The sequence below is a fragment of the Epinephelus lanceolatus genome, chromosome 13, assembly GCF_041903045.1.
Source record: "Epinephelus lanceolatus isolate andai-2023 chromosome 13, ASM4190304v1, whole genome shotgun sequence".
Lineage (NCBI taxonomy): Eukaryota > Metazoa > Chordata > Actinopteri > Perciformes > Serranidae > Epinephelus > Epinephelus lanceolatus.
Genome location: NC_135746.1, coordinates 34918745 through 34941135, shown reverse-complemented (window position 1 = coordinate 34941135; position 22391 = coordinate 34918745). Strand labels below are relative to the sequence as shown.

General features: G+C 40.7%; 1 protein-coding gene across 1 annotated transcript in view; it reads left to right on the top strand.

Moving 5' to 3' along the window:
• The window catches only part of cdk19 (cyclin dependent kinase 19), a 75878-nt gene extending 70112 nt beyond the window's left edge, over positions 1–5766 (top strand). The window contains exons 12-13 of the mRNA XM_033648548.2: positions 47–292; positions 4599–5766. Coding sequence (XP_033504439.2) covers positions 47–292; positions 4599–4724 — 372 coding nt within the window. The 3' untranslated portion in view covers positions 4725–5766. The remainder of the gene's footprint in view (positions 1–46; positions 293–4598) is intronic.
• Positions 5767–22391: the final 16625 nt, after the last annotated feature.

Here is a 22391-nt window from a genome sequence, read left to right as displayed (position 1 = left end):
CACTTTTGCTAAGCTTGTCTCGGTTGCCCTGTGTGTCCGTCTGCAGAACCAGACTCAGCAGCACCAGCAGACGACAGGCCAGACTCAGGCCCAGAACCAGCAACAGACGGCAGCCCAGCAGGCCCCCTCCCAGCAGAGCTCGGCCCAAACCAACGGCACTGCCGGAGCCACGGGGGCCACCGCTGGCGGGGGTCTACAACACGGCCAAGACCAGGGGCCCCCCAACAAGAAACCTCGGATCGGGCCCTCTGGGGCCTCCTCAGGCACTGGGGTGCTCCAGTCAGAGTACCAGGTTGGTGGGATTTATTCTCCTATACTTTTCTTGTCAGCAAATCCAATAAAAAGAGCCAAACTAACAGTGGATGTATCTACTAACAAGTGCTGTGTGTGTATCAAAGCCTGATGTATCTTCTTCCTCTGTGCCACAAAGCTCCATTGTTGAACTGGGTGACATGTTCCTTTGTTCCTTTATTACCATGAACACACACACTGTAGTTTATTTTGACCCAATCCCACATACACCATCCTGCTGCCACAAATACTCACCAGGCCACCAAATGTGGATTAATCCACTGCTGAAAATAGTCCCTAAATTCACTGTTTGAGTTACATTTGCTTAAAAACTACAAGGACCAGTTGTTTTGGGAAATTACTAAACCTTTTTTTAAAAGATTTCCGTGTTCAGCAGGAACCAACAGGTCAAAGTCACTGTCACATTGTTTGTTTTGAAACAAGTATGGCTGGGTGATATGATATGATACACTGTGAGACCCTTTATGCCCTTTATGACTTAGAGAACTGTTAATGTGATGACAAACTTTGACTTTTCTGGTATGTTGTCGACTGGACATTCCCACCTAAAGTATAATTTAAAATGTATTTACAGATATAATACTATATTATATGTACCAATATAAGAATATAGAATCATATGTAATGTATCAAATGATATGTACGTCTATACTGTCATATATTTCACTGCAGTTACCACCCTACTGTTATAATGCCAGCCTATTACTTCTAATGGCTTGTGCCTGTGTCCTGTATCCAATGGCGAGTGCAGCTCAAATCTTGTTGTGTCTGAAAAGGCCTTTAGTTCATCATAACCTTTATTTAACTAGGAAATCACACTGAAATTAAAAACCTCCTTTGCAAGCGAGACCTAGCCAAGACAGCCTCAAAGAGCAGCATCCAACACAAACAAGAAATCAGAGCAGTGATAATAGGTGTGTCAAAATACATTACGTAATAGATTATTACTGCTTTGCAAAGATAAAAACTTGTGGCTGAGGTAAGTTAAGGATTCATCTGAGATGATCTCAGACTAGAATGTTCTGGTGCTGTAACCAATACAAAGTAAGGGATGACCATCCTGCCATGCTGTATAAGGTCCAATGATGAGTTCGGGAGCTAGAATTGGTAATATATCTCAGGGCAGAGTGAAAGGATGGGTCAAGTTTGGATGTTGAGGCAAACTTGTGAATAGTATCATTAAAAGCGGTCTGAGTCAGAAATAGCGTTTTCTCAATGCTGTGTAAAAAACAGTATTTCAGCCTGTACAGAAAGCCCAGTGTGAATTTTAATTTCTTTGTGAGATCATAAATATGATGTGTAGAATTTAGATTTTTGCTCAACAAAATTCCCAGTGTTTCTAATTATCAACTGATTGAATGGAGACACAATCGATATTATTGATGGATAGGGTTGGAACCTTTGTTGAGAAATTCAACCATCATTGAGAGTCACAATTTTAGTTTTGGTTAAAAAATAATCAACAATTTTGAATATAAAAGGTTTTAGTCATTTATCACCAAAACACTAGTCTGTGGTTCCAGTTCCTCACACGTGAGGCTTTCCTACTTAACTCTGTTACATGTCCTTGTAGATTAAATGTCAGACAAAACAAGCACTGTGCATGGCATTTTCTGACATATTATATACTCTTTCGACCAACTGGTAGCAGCGCCATTGATTGAGAGCACCCCAACTGGCACACACAGCTGTCAATCATGATGTCACCCCCCTTTTTATAGCATCACATAACTAATCAAAAACAAAATGATCAGATAAATTAACACCAGTATTCATCAATTTGATAAGAACTACAATCTTTGGGAAAGATTTTATTTGACATGTGCTTTAATTTTTTAGTTTGGCTCATGTCCCATCCACAAACATGTAGGGGACAGGGTTAATGAGCTATACTGCAGCCAGCCACCAGGGGGCGACCGAGATGTTTTGGCTTCACTTCTAGGGAGTTGCTATGCTGCCCATCTTTATACACAGTCTATGATACAAACACATGCAGCACATGATAAATCATAAAGTAACTGACTGATGAACCGATAATGAAATGCTGATTAGTCAGGTTATAGATATTAATGTTTCAGCTCAGACTTTCCTCTCCTGTGGCTGCGCTGTAGCCTGCCAATGCTGCAGATGGTGAACATTTCTTCAGATATGTACAGATGTTGGAGAAGGCCACCAGTGTAATCTATGTGTGTGTGATAATGTGTGTTTGGCAGCTGTGGAGAAGGCATACACACAAATGCACCCAGACCGCAACAGCCTGTTGGCCAACAGATAAGGACCATACACTCCACACTGTCCTGCTGACAGAGCTGATAGCTAATCACTGTGGTGCCTGCTAGCTTCTGTTTCCTACTCTGGCGTCTATTGTATCTTCGGCTCTTATCATAGGGCCAAAGAGAAAGAGATTTGTGAGTGGTGGAGAGAGTGTGATGAAACGAGGCCAGGACAGGGAGAGCATGTGTCGATGAGTATACTGCCCATAACACAGTGTGACAGAGGTGACTGTTATGACCTCTCCTGCTTCTGAGTGAGTGTGCTGTGCTGGTGAGACCACACGAGGGCGTCGCTATCAGCCGTAAGTATATGTATATCACAGACAGATATATATAGCAGAGGCTGAGGCTGCATGTGAGACAGCTGGTGACTGTCAGGCCTCAGCAAATGTATAAATAAACCAATGGAGTGGGCTGACATACCAGGAGTTTGGCTAGCCGTGTGACAACGTCCTACTTTCCCCCTCATTGATTGCTCTACCACAGGACATCCCACCATGCACTGCTCGCCACTCATTCTCTTAAATAGATGCAGCGTTGCACATGTGACCTGGACGGAGTAGTGTAGTCATGTAATGAGTTCAGCTGAGGTCCCGCTCTTCACTGACATGTCATCCTGTGACTCAACTGATTACAGCAGCAAGTTAGGAAGCCTAGCTTTTCACTTAATTACTTTTCCACCTTTTTCTCTTTGCCCGTGACAAGTTTTTATCATTTAAATACATATTCTAGCCATTTACAGTGGTTTTTCACCTCCCTTAAGTTAAGGGGTAAGAAGACATGTTTTGTTCTTTCAACAAAATCTGAAAATTTAATGAGCAGAAGTCAAGAAATCCTGACTTTTGGTTCCTAGTGTAGCTCAAGTTTCAGAAACAGTGGATCTTACATTTCTCTTCTTTATGTGAGATCCTGCCGGGTAAGCACACACTTTCTGTTCATTTGTTAGGAACTGTTTGAGTCACTTCTCATGACTGATGTTTAAAGGGACAGTTCACCCCAAAATCAAAAATACATATTTTTCCTCTTACTTGTAGTGCTATTTATAGCCCCTTTTCTACCGAACACTCTAACTGTACGTTCAAACCAGAAGCTTCCAAAGAGGCAAAGTCTCTCGCGGACGCACAAAAATATTTGTGGCAGCTTTGGTCGCTCTAGTCGCTCATCATGTGAATCATTCAAACGTTCAATCGTGCTTGTCAATTTAAAGGAGCCGTAAAGAGGACTACTGGCCTCATTCTTTTTATTTTGGTCTTTTTAACCAAACAGCGACACATTATAAAGGACTGAGTGAGCGCGAACCCGAGTAATCAACTTCTTGATATCCATTGTCGGAGCAAGTGTGCTGTAGGAACCAAAGTTACATGGCTTGTTCTCTGGGACCCCCTTCATCGAAGCGCATCAGCATTCAGACTGGTTGTCTCTGAACCGCGTCAGAGCTCATTACCATAAAGTAAAACTAGTTTTAACTCCCCTCCGGACCCGTTCCGGTCAATTTGGTCGCCCAAGTCGCCGGACTCTCATTGAAAATGAATGACTTCCGCCGTTTTGGAAGCTCTGGTCACTATTGGTTTGAACGTACAGTGACTCTTTAAGTATGGTACCTTTGGAACCAAAAGTAACCCTTCAGGTCAAAGTTGTCATATGGAATATTTAAGGTGTGTTGATGGATTCATGTTGTCACCTCATGCATTGAGTAACATTACATGTAAACGTTCCACCTTAAAAGTTGCTGTAGATCCATTGAGAGGGAAATCAGATAATGAATTGCAGCCCTACTTTAACTCGGTGTCAGCCCTCTTAAACCCAAGATATACCTGCACATATACAGAGTTTGCATGTTTAGTAACAACATGCTCTCTTAAAACTGTTCATCTATTTCATTTTAAAGCAGATATGTTGTACATATTTTTAATATTTTTTTAATAATGTTTCTTGATTTTTCTATGTTTACTATGATGCACCTGTACACCAAAGAAAAAACTTGCTGCTCACTACTGTCCCTCTCTTCCTCAGCACTCCAGCTCCCGCCTTGGTTACCAAAGCAACGTCCAAGGTTCCAGTCAGCCCCAGAGCACCATGGGATACACGTCATCATCCCAGCAGAGTTCCCAGTACTCCCACCAGACCCACCGTTACTGAGGCTCCCAGTCACTCCCGTACCAGCAGAGGAGTCATCTCCTCCTCTACGTCCACCTCCGTCACCGTACTCCCCCGTCTCCTTCCAGGGCGTCGCTCCCACATCCTGGTCAGGACCTCCCTCCATGCATTACATCATTCCAACTCAACTCACCCTCCTTTTCAACCCTCCCTCACCTTTGACCTCTCTCCTGCCAGTCTTTACTGTAACATGAAGGCAAACGAACATAGGAACCAAAAAGATGTAACGAGAAGTTCTGCCTCGTCGGGCTGGTGAACTGAGAATAATGTAAGATAGATGTGAAGGCGTCACACACACAGACTCATGGCACTTACAAACACAACGGTCCTCACCAGGAAGAATCGCAGCTGTGTTCATATATGTACATTATATATAGCACCTTTTTCTATTTGATTTTTTTTCTCACTTATTTGCTAGAGTTTTCAAGTTTACCTTGATAGTTGATGTCATTGTAAATATTGTTACATATGAGAGTGATTGGATGAAAAGCAGGAGGAAAAGCCCTTTACTGTCATCTGTAGTGTAATCTTACCTTGGATAATCAAAAGAAAAGTTTGAGCTAACCCTGTCCTTTTAAGAAAAAAAAAAACTCCACAGTCACATGTTTCTACACAGAAAGAATCAGCACTTTAGCTGATGCAATTGCAGGGAAATATTAAATGCGCAATTTAACTTAATCTTCTTGTTATAGGGTTTCTATATTTAGACCTCTCTTTATCTAGATTTGGATTTGGAAAGTAAGAAAAGTAGACGTCTTTTTACAGCTCTAAGTTCTGTATATTCGGATTCACTCCACTACCTACATAAGAAACATTTGACAGACGACAGCCTTTTCAGCAGGCTGGACGCCTCTCGTTTGTGGCCAGCAGCTCTGGACTGGTTCCTTGCTCAGGAGCTGCCGGTGGACACTTCGCTCTGACACACACCTTATCGAGGACCCTCAAGACTTTCAAGGTTTCTGAACATGAACGTGCGCATAAACGTACAGGGCAGCTAACAGTACGCCCCCCCCACCCCCCCACCAATATGCTTCTTGAGACTGTTACTGCCTGATGTCACATTGTTTTTGTTTTTTACCGTTTTAATCTTATTGTTTTCCTGTGAGTGTGTGAGTGTGTGTGTGTGTGTGGTTGTGTGTGTACAGTATGTTTTTATGCATGGTGTTTTGTCCTTTTACTTACTAGAACTGCACTGACTGCTGAACCAATCTGCAAAGAGCTGGAACAAATGTGGAGTGAGTTTTGTTGAACGCTCGTCAACCCTGTGGCCGAGCGCCGAGCAGACATTTGGTAGAGACTGGGGCACGTTCAAAGACAAGAGGTGCGTTCTCTAATACATGCCAAGGAGACAGGAGCAACAGTAATCAAGTATTAATGTTAATGTGCAGCGTAAATCCTCAGTGCCACCACGACAAGTATTCTTTTCTATTATTTTATACACAGTATAATCACATCCCCATGTGTCTGTTTTATTTTTTTAATTAACAATTCAATCAGTGGTGGTGTGTACACTTACTCAAGTACTGCACTTAAAGGGACAGTCCACCCCAAAAACAAAAACCCATATTTTTGCTCTTACCTGTAGTGTTGTTTATCAGTCTAGATTGTTTTGGTGTAAGTTGCAGTGTTACAGTGTGTTCACACCGGGCGCGAGTAAAATATTCGCCTCGCTCTACTCGTGCGAGTTTGACCGCTGGAATATTTGTTTTTACTCGCAACATTCACGCGAATCATTCGCGCGAGTAACAGTAAAATACAGTAAAATACAGTAAAATCAGTAATGTTCACTGTATCCAGCAAGTCACATGTCGCATGAATGAATGTTGTTTACTACAACGGCAGCAGCGCGTCAGTGATGTAGGTGACGACAGGAAAATCTCAATGCTGATAGGCTGCCCCGACACAGCATCAAGCGAATATTTCGCTCAAGTTCAATATTTTGAACTTGCGCGAAGAGGCGAATGATGCGAATTTCGCATTTGCTCCATTCGCATCGCGCCATTTGCGTCATTCGTGCCGCCGGCACAAATTCGCGTCTATTCGCGTCTTTACGTTGACTTTGTATGTAATCTTATCGCGCGAAAAATTCACCTCGCGCCTGGTGTGAACACACTGTTAGAGATATCAGCTGTAGAGATGTCTGCCTTCTCTCCAATATAATGGAACTAGATGGCACTTAGCTTGTGGTGCTCAAACTGCCGTAAAAATACATTGGAAAATCTCAACAGCAATGTCTCTTTCCAGAAATCATGACCTGGTTACTCAAGATAATCCACAGACCTTGTTGTGAGCAGTTTCATGTGTGCAGTTTCTACCGAACACCACTCGCCAGCTGTATCACCGCACAGAAGGAAGTGTGTATCTACTGCTAGCTCACCTAGCACCACTGAGCTAGCTAACATTACAGCTCAGCTAAGAAGCCAGGACGCCATTAATGTTTACATCTCGCACTGTAGCAAGCACGAGCCTCACGTCCATGAGTACATGCACCCTTCCTTTTGCACAGTGATACAGTTGGCAGGTGTAGTTCTGTAGTAAGAAAATAGCTCCCACATGACATCTCTACAGCTGATATTTCCAACACTCTGCAACTCACACCAAAACAATCTAGACTGATAAGTAGCACTACGGGAAAAAATATGTATTTCTGAATTTGGGGTGAACTTTCCCTTCAAAGGAATACCTTTATGTTTTGGGAAGTAGGCTAATTCTCCTTTTTGCCAAGAGACACCACTCTGATGTCTGTATGCTAACGAAACAGCTACAGCTGGTTAGCTTAGCTTAGCATAAACACTTCAAACAGAGAGAGCCAGCTGTTTTCCCCTATTTTCAACCTTTGTGCTAAGCTAAGCTATAACGACTGTTTGCTGGTACAAATTTGAGGTACGGGTTTGATTTTTTTTTCACAAAACATCATAAAATATGATTAATTTGTCCCTCCAAAAATCTGTGTAAGGCTATAACTGAGTCCTAACACATTAGGTTTGTTTGTGGAGTTAGAATATTCCAGCCTCTTTATAATGCAAATTAGTCTGTATTTTCTAAATGCAGTGACCCACCTTGTACTTATTTTTTCAAGATAAGGTCAGTTCTTTACACAGGTTTATGTGAAATGAAAAAACAGTTGAAATACTCTTACTGCACATAGATTTTTTTCAACTTGTTTTAAGAAAACAAGGTTTTTAGGACCCAGTTATAGTGAGAATTGTATTTTAAAGACTGGAGCTTTTGTACTTTTAGAGATTAACTGCCAACAGTATATAAGAATATAAAAAAAGCTGCATCTTAAATAGCAAAATGCTACAAACAATTCATTTTCATTCTACAGTACTTTTACATTTAAATCTGAAAATACTTAAGTAAGCTTTTATGCAAAGCTTTTACTTGTAAAGAGTGTTTTTGTATTGTTGTAGTATTCTTACTTTAGTGAACAATGTGTTTACTGAACATAGAACAGACGACACTCTCACTTGAAACAGATCTTCAAGGGCAAACCACAAAGTGGGGCTTGCTTTCTATCCCTCTTCTCATTTTTGTTTCCCCACAACTTGCTCCATCCTCACTGGCCCTGCTCGGTCACATGACTGGCCAGCGTGCAGGTTGTATTAAAGAACGCACCCAATGACTCGACTGTAACTGTAACTGCGTTTGCTCCAGTACAGACGTGGACAGCATGATAGGGGGGGCCTGTATTTGGCAGATGTGTGGCCTGCAGTGGGTTTAGGAAACACTGACACCCTGTGGCTGAAAAGAGAACTGGACCTGAAACTGCAGTTAAACAAGTAGATACATGTTTGTTGTTGCAAAAGTTGAAACAATTCTCACCAGAGCATGCAAGATTTCAAATGTTGACACTTTGATCTGGAGTTGTTTGATTGACAAAAATGTTGACAGGCTGGATCTTGTGTATTTTACACATATTTAAAGCTGCATTCATTGATTTGTTCAGGCCACTTGTGTTCAACAGAAAAAGCATCATTTACCTTTTATCAACTTATAAAGTGCTGAAGTCCTGATGTTACCCTGGGCTCGCCTCTCTTCCACTCGCTTCTCAATGGAGTCTTTAATTCACCATTTATTTTTTTTTGAGAACATGTGGCGTGTTTCTGCTGTTTACTACTTGTATATTGAGAGAAATTTGTTTGTGAACTTAAAGTTAAACAAAGACTCATTTCTTATAAAAAAAAACAAAAAAAAACAAAACAAAAACAATAGCAACTGAAAATGTACCAGCACCACAGCATCATCATAAATAACAGCATTGTATACTGAAAATATACAATGAACCAACACATTCTTACTACTAGCTCGTCAGATACAGCAGCTTTGTAAGTGGTCCTCTGTTTCCAACTATGATGCTCCAGGTACCCCTGTAGCATCAGTTTTTGGATGCTCAGGGATGGTGTGTCAAATTCCAATTGTTACATGCACAGTGTATTTTCAAAATTAGCTCTGTGTTCACAGGAAATGTAGGTTTCGCCACCAAAACTACTTCAGGTTCAGACAACAAAACTACTTGGTCAGGTTTAGAAAAAAAAGACCATGTTTTGGGTTAAAATAACTAATTTTTTTACATAACTAAAGTTAAATGTCATGTGACCCCAAGGGCTTAACTTTAGTTTGAATCCTATTCATGCATTTCCATGTACATTTAGGGACTATGGTAACCAAACAATATCAGGGGAATAATTAAGTTGGTCATAATGCCAAATTCTGCCACAATAGTACTAAATAAGCTGAAAATGCTGCTCCTCTGTGGCATTTTTTGAGTAAATCAGAGCAAAATTAGCTGCTCAATTCACATTCGCAGACACAATCTGACAGCTAGCCAAACAGATATTTTTATAGTTAATATATAACCATATAATCCTGTGTCACTGCCTCTGATGGGCTTGCTTTGGAGTTAGTTGAAAGCCCAGTGCATCTCAGATGCCAAAGGGTGTCATCGGATGCCAATGACCACTGATCGAGCTGCTGTATTCAATGCCCTGGTGATGAGAACAGGCTGGTGAACCACACACATTTCAAGGCTTGACTTTTAGTCATTTGCATCATAACAAATGTCAGTCTGATTTTAAATTAACTTTTTCTACCTACATAACAAAACCCACAAGTTCTGGTTTTACTTCAGCTTTCTATACGGTTGATACAACTAATGTATTAGCAAAAACACAACTAGTAGTCATGGAGCAACATGACAGTTAATTTAGAGTTGTGTTTCTGTCCAGTATTTACTCTCTTTTTTGCCCTTTTAGCTCTGCTTTGGTCTCCAACTCTTGAGTATAAACATCTTACTCTTTAGCTGCTAGGTATATCATTACTTACGCTAGCTAGTTGCTGACTTATGCTAGACAGCTATTTTTCTCACTGAAAGCAGCTTCCTGTGGCTGTAAGTAAGGTGGATAAGAGCAGGCAATGTATTCTCAAACAATGTATGATGTCTTGTGAAAATACAGACAACAGTTTGTATATCTAACAAATTAGCGCCCCACGAATGAAGTTACGTCCTTAACATAAAGTTACATAGGTTTAGGTAAAGAAACATGGTGATGACGTACTTTAAAAATTCACTCAAAGTTCACACGGTTCCCAACACCGGTCTGCTGGGGGAAAGTCTTGTGTCAGAAAGTCCTGTATTTTGTGAGTCATCCACCGCCCAACCTGCCCCCTTATGCAGACGACTTCCTATTTTACTCCCATTAGCGCATTGGCCGCACTATTACAGCCTTCCCAAATCTATGGGTTATACAAAAATTTCTGGCTCATGATTATGTGGGATATATACGAATTTTGGTGCATTACTTTCGTAGGTATACATACAGATAGTGTATGAGAGTAGCTTTGAGCAGAGTTTGTGGGCTTGGAAACCAAAACAAAGAGCTAAAAAAGGCTAAAACAGCCAGTAGATCTGAGGGGATCTGTGGAGTCCAGTGATAATCCTGTGTGGGTTCATCACTTTAAGCGACCCCTTTCACATGAAATGGTCATTTGTTCCATTGTTAATTAAAAATATCGATAAGTGCAGCTTTAAAGACAAACTTCAGGTAAAGAACTTCCACTCAAAATGTAAAGCGTGTGTTGCTTTAGTAGTTTGATTCATCTTGTCCACTCTGACAGGCAGGCAGGCAGATCCAGGGGGGATTCAGTCTGTTCACTCATACGTGATGGGGGTCAAAACCAGCAGCTATTCAAAGGTTTTCTCCTCCCTTTAGTGTGTGTATTTGAAGTAGCAGCGAGGATATGTTCAGACGCTTTGCTGTAAATCTCTCTTTCTCTCTCTCCAACAAGCGAGGTGTCACAAGTATTACAGAGCGCGAGGCTCCAAATTACTGTCAAACAACTCCTATGCAAAAAAATCCCAGACTAAAGCTTTCACTTAGGTTGCTTAGGTTTTGCAGTTGACAGGTTTTATTATGTGTCGATAGCTGATGTGTGTTCATTCCTTGTGTAATATTGAGTACAGTAGTCGGCGCTCACTTGTGTCCTTTTTTCACAGCATTTTAAAAATTGTACTCTAAATGAACTATTGTAAAGAAATGCATATATATGGATAGTATACAATCATATTTATTATTTCCATACATCTATGAATAATACACTTTTTTTTTTTAAACTTTCCTCTGCCTTAACTATAGTAGCTATAGAAAGGGACCTCTGTCAGTTGAACCAGGCATCACTAGACCATGTTTCTTGTCATCTTAGAGTCATTTCCTCTCTATATGCTCACATGAAATCAAGTCTAGTTACTGAATGTGTTAATGCCACCTCAATGTACAGTAGAATGAAGGTGACGCCGTCGTTTGGGATCACTCACCGGCTTCTTGTGTCGTGCGGATATTCCACACTGTCGCTGTTTTTTACGGGAATGATAATGATCCACGTTTTTATTTGTGTGGATGGTGCCTTTTTTTTAAGTCCTTCATCTTCTGAAGATGTCATGGGAACTCTGTCAGGATTTTTTTAATTTTGTGTTTGTATTTCCACGCCTCCTCTGTCAGCTCTTTGGGTCGATTTCCTCAATGTCTTCTTTTATTTTTTCCTCATTACTATGTAGCATATTGTTATTTACACAATGTGGAAGCTAGCAGCTAAATATCTATGTTTTATTTCTGTCACACCTCTAAAGACTGCAAACGATCCCGACGGTGGATTGTTTTCTCTTCTTCTAGATGTTGTCCTCACACATTACTGAAGCGCAGTTATAAGTATGTTTTGAAATGCTGTACATAAAAACACATTTTAAGAATTTCTCATTGAGCTATTGATACAATAATTGTCTTTTAATGCACTGTTGTCGCTCAAATATTTAGTGGTAAATAAAAGTATTTAATGTTTTTTTAATGTCTTGCTTTAGACACTAAAGTTCTGGCAGTGCTATGAAAGTTATAGGGCAGACGATGCTCCTCTGTGTGTGTAGATATGGACAGACACACATTAGTACACGCCTAAATGAAATCTAGTGCAGCTCTAGGCTGCTCTCCTCTCCCATTTCCTCCTTTTTGATAGTATTGCATGTGCCTGTCTTTTTCCAATGGAGAACGTTAAGCACTTATTGTCGCCCTCTCTTAACAGTTTGTACAGACAGACAGACAGACAGACACTCCATCTGCAAATCAGAGTTTCTGCGATGCCTTCAATGCCCGTCGTGCCGTTCGTACAACAAGCCCTGTCGAGCTTGTGTCACAAAACGTGGTCGCAATAATCCTCTCTCCCATCAGAGCATCTTTTAATAAGCGGTTCCTCGTTGTGAGAGAAATTCAAAGATGTGGTCTGACAGAAAACATTTTGTAATAATCGGTGAGCTGCATCAGCAGAATGCTTTGCAGGTTGGGGCGTCTGTCCACTCTTCTACATGCTCTCCGTATTATGTGTGTGTGTGTGCGCGCGTGTGAGTGAGTGTGAGAGAGAGTGTGTGTGTGAAAGTCTGGGTGTGTGCGCGCACAGGTTTGAAATATACATATGGCCTAAATGTATTGTCTTTTCATAGCATTTATAGATAAGGCAGCAATAGCTAAGTGCAGAAAAATCCAAAAAGAAAAAAGAAAAAAAGGATTTATTTAGCTGCTTTTAGCAAACTTGTCCAAATCTCACTGTACAAATGACTGTTAAATGAGAAAAAGTCATGTATATTTATTTTATATTCTCTATTATAATAAAAATCTCTTTTGTCTCAATCACTTTGATGTGTGTGGTCATTGTTGCAGCCACTGTTTGTTCTGCAGGAGCTCTGCTGCAGCTCAACACAGTGTTACTGTTCCTGTTCACCACTTGATGTCACCCAAGGGTGACTGTTTAGCATGCCAGTGCCATTCAGTAACTCAGACCTACATAGTGTGAGTCTTGTTAATGAGTCCTGCAGGACAGTCCGATTTAGAAAACAACTTTCAAAATGCCATCTTATAGTTTTTAAAGGATCAATTCATGTTTTTATATATGATTCTATGAAAATAAAAACTTTTTGATAAATAATCATCAGTATGTGGATGTGAAATATACACTCACTGGCCACTTTATTAGGTACACCTTGCTAGTACCAGGTTGGACCCCCTTTGCCTTCAGAGCTGCCTTAATTCTTGGTGGCACAGATTCAACAAGGTGCTGGAAACATTCCTCAGACTTCGGTCCATATTGACATGACAGCATCACACAGTTGCTGCAGATTTGTCAGCTGCACATCCATGATGTGAATCTCCTGTTCCACCACATCCCAAAGGTGCTCTGTTGGATTGAGATCTGGTGACTGTGGAGGCCACTGGAGTACAGTGAACTCATTGTCATGTTCAAGAAACCAGTTTGAGGTGATTTGAGCTTTGTGACATGGTGCGTTATCCTGCTGGAAGTAGCCATCAGAAGATGGGTACATTGTGGTCATAAAGGGATGGACACGGTCAGCAACAATACTCAGGTAGGCTGTGGTGTATAAATGATGCTTAGTTGGTACTAAGGAGCCCAAAGTGTGACAAGAAAATATCCCCCACACCATTACACCACCATCAGCAGCCTGAACCGTTGATACAAGGCAGGATGGATCCATGCTTTCATGTTGTTTACACCAAATTCTGACCCTACCATCTGAATGTTGCAGCAGAAATCCAGACTCATCAGACCAGGCAATGTTTTTCCAATCTTCTATTGTCCAGTTTTGGTGAGCCGTGTGAACTGTAGTCTCAGTTTCCTGTTGTTAGCTGACAGCAGTGGCACCTGGTGTGGTCTTCTGCTGCTGGAGCACGTCTGCTTCAAGGTTGGACGTGTTGTTGGTTCAGAGATGGTCTTCTGCAGACCTTGGTTATCCAAAATCTAAGATGATATCTCGTCTCATATCATGATATCAATATAAAATTAATATAATTCCCAGTTCTCGTAACAGGTGTTTAATGTACAAAGTAGAACAGCTTCTGATAATCAGCTCATGGGCTTTTGTTGCTGAGAGTTAGAGAAGACACCACGCTCATGTCTGAATGATAAATATGTTAGCTTAGCTTAGCATAAAGATAGGAAACAGGAAGAAACAGCCTGTATCTGAACTTAAGGTGAAAGGATTTACCAACCAGCATCTCTGACGCTCATTCATCAACATGTCATTTCTTGTTTAGAACTGAGGTGTAAAAACATGACAAAATATTTTACAACTACAGATCCACTCATCGGCTTTTTGGAGCTTTTAATGCACCTCATCGTCTTGCTGACTCAAGTCCTCACATGAGAGTTGTGTGGAGCTGAGGTTAGGTGGCTGAAAGTGTGTGGGAGGATGATCCGTCTCTAGTTGTCCAGTGGCCTCTGCTGACTCGGATCTCCTCCCAGCCAGTAAGAATTGAGATTATTCTGTCACACACACACACAACAAGTTTGTTAGAAGTTGTTGCATCTTCGTCTGAACTTTTTTATCCATGCATTGTGTACACTGCAATTCTTCTTAATGCTTCTCTCCTGCAAGCTGATTGGTTCAAACAAAGGGAATCTGGGGAATTACGCATCAACTTGCTGTGAATGAATAGTGTTAGTGTTATTTGATTCAGGAAATGGATTGATTCATGGAATGCTTTTGCTTACGGGAAGGTATCAAGTCATTTCAAGTCAAAAGCCATGTAGCAACTGCAGGAAACAAACTAAAAGTTGCTGAGAGGCTGAGGCTGGGCCTGGTTAACTTGTGTGACACGGCAACAGAAGATTCACTGAGATCCAAACAATATGTTAAATAAACATATTAATGAAGAGAAATCCACTTATTATAGTGTGTAAAAATGTATCAAAATGATCTCAGCGATCGAAGAAAGTTGGGTTGACAAGAAATGCACCGACCCACTCACCCCCTCTCTCTGACCAAAAAAAGCACACAGGTGAACATGAGGTGCTCATGTAGATCATGTGTGTCACCGCTCATATCCATGTGACCTGACTCTCCCAGTAACCACAATTACAGAAGCAATTAATATCCCAAAACACTAAGAAAAAACATGTAACAATACAAAAACATAAACCATCTCATATCCTACTAGCCAGGCGGCACGGTGGTGTGGTGGTTAGCACTGTCACCTCACAGCAAGAGGGTTCCTGGTTCGGCCCCACGAGGGAGCCCTTCTGTGCAGAGTTTGCATGTTCTTCTCGTGTCGGCATGGGTTTTCTCCGGGTACTCCGGCTTCCTCCAACGACAGTGCACATCTGGTTAATTGGTGACCCTAAATTGTCCATAAGTGTGAATGGTTGTCTGTGTCTATGTGTCAGCCCTGCGATAGTCTGGCAACCTGTCCAGGGTGTACCCTGCCTCTCGCCCCATGTCAGCTGGGATAGGCTCCAGCCAAGCAGTTACGCAAATGGATGGATGGATGGATATCCTACTAACCTCACAAAATCCATTCCTCTCCAAGTTAATTCATGGCTCCTGCAGTCCATGTGAAGTCAAGTGGTCTTAAGGTCCAAGTGGGGTTACAAGTCATTTTTGATTTTGTCACGTCCGGTCATCAGTCAGTCATCAAATTTGCGACTAGACTCTGACTCGAGTCCAAGTCATGTGATTCAAGCCCACACCTCTGTATCTGAGATGTCTACCTTCATCCCAACAAAACAGAGGTTAATGGAATTTTTTTTTTAAATCATTTAAAAATGAAACAGCTATTCTCTGTTCAAAAAAGTATCCTTGGTCCATTTCAGTCTCAGGAACAAGGGCTGGATGATTTCAAACGTTCTCTGTACAAACCTTCCAAACAACAGTGTTAACAGTTTCACTGAACCTTTGTGTTTGTATTAAACAGTGAACTATCCAGAATTACAAGGAAAGTTTTAAAATATGTTGGCTGTTTTTCAGTGCGCAAAGTTGGGCAAATAAACCCAGTCCAATCTATTTGGCTAGATACACCAGGAGGGAAATAGGAAAGTTTTAAGTCATTTTTGCACTTTTGTAATTGCATAAAAGGTTAAATGCTTCTTTACCCTCTCTTGAAACTGTACCTTCCAGACAGCTACTGGTTTCAGTAATGGAATGAAATAAAATTCCACAGACTAGAGGCAGGCAATCCATCACAGTGAGCATTTAGTTGTCTTAAGTTTTGTCAGAGTCAGCAATAATGGATATTATATGACATTCATGGTTAAAAACACGGAGCCAAATGTTTCTGCTGATGCACAAACGAGACACAACAGAGGGGACACGTGACAAAGATCTCAAAATAATATCACAAGCACAACACGAAGCACCGACACAGCAGAACCTACACATACCTGTATGTGTTCAGTATTGCTTAGAGTGCCACTGACCCAGTGTCATAGGGTTACACACACACACACACACACACTCATTACATAGGAGTGAATGTCTTTGGATGATTTGAGCACTTATATCCACCATCAAGACATTCCACAAGATGCGTCAAGTAAGCGCTACATTCAGTTCTCTTTATGGGCTGGTGCTTTGACAAGTGAAACCAGTGCAGGCAAGCTGAGACTTGGCATCGACCTTGTGCGTTCTGGCAGAAGCACTGGATCGACGGCTCAGCCTGCAGTGTTGCTGCTACCACTTGAAGGAAATTTATGACTTGGAGAGAGCTCAGCAGAATGTGTTAACGCAGATGATCCCATTTCCTACTCCATCTCCAGGTGCTGCTGCTCAGGTTAGCTACCGAGGAACCAGCACCCCACACGTACAGGCCTTAACCCTGGCCCTCACAGGCAGCTGTGTTATTCTGCATACTCAACAGTAGACAGAGACCAGGGCTTCTCGACAATTTGTAACTGCTCCATAATTGCCCCGTGTCATACCAGCGTTGGAGAAGATAAATGGCTCTAAACACGACCTGAGGTTTCTGTAAGCACTGGAAAAAAAAATGCCTTGGTCTAATTAGAATTAATAGCATAATTTAGTTTGGTTGCTTTTACCCATAACACTATTTAGTACCATGCAGGTACATGCAACTGACAGAGCATGACATGACATGAACGCAGCATGACATAACTCTGCATGACTGATGGTAAAAAGCATGACAAGACTTATTGTAAGCATGACATGATAAAACCCAACGTAGCATCAAATAAACACAACATCATCTGAACAAAATGTACTTTATTTTAAGGAGCAGTCCAGCCAAATGTAGAAAAATGGAAAAAGACAAAAATCTGACAGGCTTATCTTACTTTAGAAAATCTAGTAAACCGATTGCCTTGAAAATGTTAAGTAAATATAGTTATGTTGACTTTATAGGAAAACACTACTATTAGCTATGTTTACTTAAGGTTTTCAAGGCCATTGGTTTTCTAGATCTTTTAAAGTATGATCAACTTGCAGTGCAGACACCACCATCTGTACCATAACAGATGAGTAATGGCATGCAGAAGTTTGGGCACCCTTGGTCAAAATTTTGTTTATTGTGAATAGTTAAGATGAACAACAACAAGTCGAAGATGAACTGATCTGCAAAAGGCATGAAGTTAAAGATGAAACATGCTTTTCAACATTTGAAGCAAGGTCAGAGTATTGTTTTTGTTTTTCATCATTTTAGAGTGAACGAAAGGAAAGGAGCATCATGCAAAAGTCTGGGCACCCCAAGACAGTTGAGCTCTCAGACAACGACTGTTAGGGCTATGGCTTTTTCACAGTCATCAATAGGAAAGGCCAGGTGATGCAAATTTTTAAGCCTTATAAATAACTGTAGAGGTCAAGTTGAGGTTTGGAAGACCTAGAAAACTTCCCTAGTGGCCGTAGGATTGTTAGAAAGGCAAATAAAAACCCCTGTGACTGCAAAAGACCTGCAGGAAGATCTATCAGACTCTGGAGTGGTGGTACACCGTTCTACTGTCCAGCGACACCTGTACAAATATAACCTTCATGGAAGAGTCATCAGAAGAAAATCTTTCCTGTGTCCTTACCACAAATTCAGCATCAGAGGTTTGCAAAGGAAAACCTAAACAAGCCTGATGCTTTTTGGAAACAAGTCTTGTGGACTGATGAAGATAAAATAAAACTTTTTGGATGCAATGAGCAAAGGTATGTTTGGAGAACAAAGGGTGACGAATTTTATTAAAAGCACACCTGTCCAACTGTTAAACAAGGGGTGGATGGATCATGCTTTGGGCTTGTGTTGCAGCCAGTGGCACGGAGAACATTTCACAGGTAGAGTGAAGAATGGATTCAATTTCAGCAAATTCTGGATGTAAACTTCACACCATCTGTAAAAACACTGAAGTTTAAGAGAGGATGGCTTCTACAACAGGACAATGATCCTACACACACCTCAAAATCCACAATGGACTACCTCAAGAGGAGCCAGCTGAAGGTTTTGCTGAGGCCCTCACAGTCCCCCGACCTTAACATCATTAGAAATCTTTGGATAGACCTCAAAAAGCAGTGCATGAAGACAACCCAAGAGTCTCACAGATAAAAAAACTTTCGCGAAGAAGAATGGGTGAAAGTTGCCCAAACAAGAACTGAAGGACTCTTAGCTGGTTACAGAAAGTGTTTAGAAGCTGTGATACCTGCCAAAGGGGGACGCCACTAAGCACTGACCATGCAAGGTGCCCAAAGTTTTGCGTCAGCCCCTTTTCCTTTTTTGTTATTTTGAAACTGTAAACAAAAATTTGGCCAGGGGTGCCCAAACTTCTGCATGCCACTGCATGAAGGACCCTAGACCAGCAGTAAAGGATATACCTCTCTGATGATTTTTGTGTTTGTAAAGACTTTAACATTAACTCTTTAATTAAGTAATTCTTTGCTCAGTGGTTGCTTTCGGTATATTTTGGGCTTACACTAATACAGTACCAGTCTCCACTTCCGACTCTCTCTCTCTGTTGACCAGTTTGCTGCCTGGCGTGGGATGTTAGACTGATGTCTCGGTCTCCTCCTCCTCCTCAGACTCTGTTGTGTGGTGGAGACAGTGTTAGTGCCCAGCTACAGAATCTGAACAAGTAGAACGGCGTTCTTTTTTTCACCTGAAAATAAAAAATAAGTAAATCATTGTCTGGAAACACCAGGACATTACTGTTAGCCTTTTCCTAAACTACTGGAATGAAAAGGATTGTTGTCTTTAATAAATGTCAAGCCAATTATAAATGGCTTTCTAGGTCTAATTCAAGTAAATAATTGCACTAAAGTTAAACGTCTGCCACACTGTCTCCTATATTTTCTCCAGTGGCAAAGCTCAGAGTGCTTGTGTATTCTACATTAACAAGTATTGACATATTCACCATCTTAGTGTAGCGTGTTAACATGCAAACAATAGCTAATTAGCACTAAACACAAAGTCGGGCAGGTATTTGTTAAAAAAAAAAAAAAAAAAAAAAGTAGCTTCTGGACACATTAAAATGTTGACCTGATGATGGCGCTAAAAGGAAAGTAAGAGGATCACCAAAGCTATTACAATTCATCCTCTGGGGAGCATGAATGTCTGAACCACATTTCAACAAAATTCATCACATAATTGTTGCAATATTTCACACACACACACACACACACACACACACACACACACACACACACAAAAAAAAAAAAAGACACAAATGTCAACCTCATGGTGGTGCCAAAGGAAAAGTCAAAGGATTACAAGAAATTACTAGGATCCATCCTCTGGAGACCATGAATGTCAAAAATTTCATAGCAATCTAACTGATAGTTGTTGAGATATAGTCTGGACCAAAGTGTGGACTGGACTGATCCACTGAACCACCCCACTTGCGTGATTAAAAGTACTGCTCAGAAAGTTCACAAGTTTCTATAATAATGGTCAAATCTTTCTCTGAACACTGAAAATTATCTTTATTTCAAACTTTCTCAAGCCTGATCCACCCTTTTCAGCATGATAGTGCCCATTTTGGCTTTACCACAACAGATAGCTGACCTACAGCAGAGCTACATCTCTACGTGTCCTTTCTATACACTGCAGCTCTAGTGGGAAAGTGCCGGGCCCATCCACAGAGTGTCAGTTTGACCTTAAGGGTAGGAGATCGGTGTCTGGAGCTCCGCCATCACACCACTCACTCCCAGTCTGCTCCCAGAGCAGCCTCCAACCACAACTTGATGCTTACACTCCACAGACCTTGACATTTCAATTGCCTCTTAGTAATAAACTCTCCGCTCTTCTCAAAAACAGACCCGGACTGTGTTTGTATCATTATCTGTTACCTTCTATTGGGTCCAGTGCAGTTTTAGGTCTGCAGTATTTTGCAGATATCCTGATATTAAGTAGCTTGTTTTGTTTAAAGATGCCAACAGAAATACTGATTTTATATCTTTTTATATTACATTTTTAAAATCTTTTTGGTAATTTTTTTTTAAGTTTTCATATATAAATATTCTGCTTTTCCTCCCTGTAGCTTTCTCACTGTTACTGTCAAATGAAAACCTTGTATTTCCAAAATTTCTTTTTTTCCAGTATCCATGAAAAAAACCTTGTGATTATCCTGACCACTCTACAGTTCTTAGTAGATAAAATAGTTTTCATTATATCCATAGAACTTTCTTTCTAGTCTAGTTTGAGTGCAGCATTTGACACAATTTTATTTATTTTCTAATCAAAAAGTTTGAAGAGTGAGTGGGTCTCTCTGGCTCAGTGCTTGCCTGCTTTACATCTTATCTAACAGAATATTTTTTTTGTATTTTTTTCCATATATTTTATTTGTTCTCTTTGACTGGGGAGGTTGACATTGTATGTGGAGTCCCTCAGGGGTCAATACTTGGTCCATTGCCGTTCAGCCTGTACATGTTTTTAGGCACAGAACAAAAGTCAGAGACCTTATATGTTACCATTTTTAAACTGATGACAACAATTATACTCATCCTGTTAAGTCACCAGCTGAATGCATTAAATACACAAACAACTGAATGTCACACAACTTCCTGCTGTTTAACAATGACAAAACCAAAACTCTTGCTTTTGGAATTTAGCCTCTCTCTCTTTCCCTGAAGCAGCACACAGATCAGAGCCACGTCACCAACAAAACAAAGGCTGCTTTTTAGTCTTGTCAGCATGTATCAGTAAAAGGCTTCTTGTCTCAGATGGACACAGAAAAACACACACATGCATTTAGTTTTGCCATTTACTCCCAACCAGGGGCACCTGGTGTAACTCATGAGGAACTTCTGCAGTTACCACGGGACACAAGAAAAGACCATGGAGTAGGTCAGCTCATTTGAAACATTAGAAATTATGATATAATTTAAAAATATACACAGGACACTTCTCCCTCCAACCTGAGTCAGCTTTAATACAGCATAGATGAACCAGAGTAATGCTTGCGCACTGTACCGCAAATTTATTTAGATGGGCAACTTATTGATTTATTTCTGATCTTTGTCAGGTCAAAATGTTTAAAAATCAAATATATTAAGTACATAAAAATATCTTGTGTGTCAAAATACTCAAAAAAAATTGTAACTTACATTGAAGGGAAAAATTGTACAAAAAATGCAGAATATGTAAAATATTGTATATGACAGAAAGCATTAAAAATGTACATTCACTCATATACATGACATCTTTTAATGTGCACTAATTTTCATGTATGTTATCCTCAAATCTAAATGTAAATTCCATATTTTTGAGATATTTTTTTAAACATTTGGTCTATTTGATGTATTATCATCTCCATGCTCTCACTCTTTGGAATTTATGTACTTTTGATTCTGTCTTATTTGTGTGCTTATTGAATATTTAAATGTTTGGGGATGTTTATCACTCTGGGTGGGTTGGACGGGTAACTACACCTGTTACAATGACGGCTATTAGGCTATTGAAGCTTGACTGAGATCAAAACGTTCATTTGAAACATTTGTGACTCTGAGTCAGTGTGCAGGTGTTACTCTTTTCACCAGTTACAAAGTTGTGTCCTGATAATAAAATATGTGTTTTCATGTGTCACTTTTACAAGTTTGAGGATAAAATAACTTCCTGCTCTGTGCTCCCCCGTCCTCAACAAAACTGTGTTGAGTGTGTTAGCACCGGAGCGGCTGCATAAGAAGTTTGCTTAAGAGGAGAATAATGAGTGGAGACCCACTGCAGAGCTAAATCTAAACTGCTGACCCATGACAAGCTGTCCTCAGACCGTGAGAAACGGGCCTCTTTCCATGCCAAGAATGTGGGTGGCCAGCCTTGTTGCTCCAAAAAGCCTATCTGAGGAGTGTGGCCAGTTGCAGCACTGGAGTGTAACAGCAGGTTTTTATGTCTGATT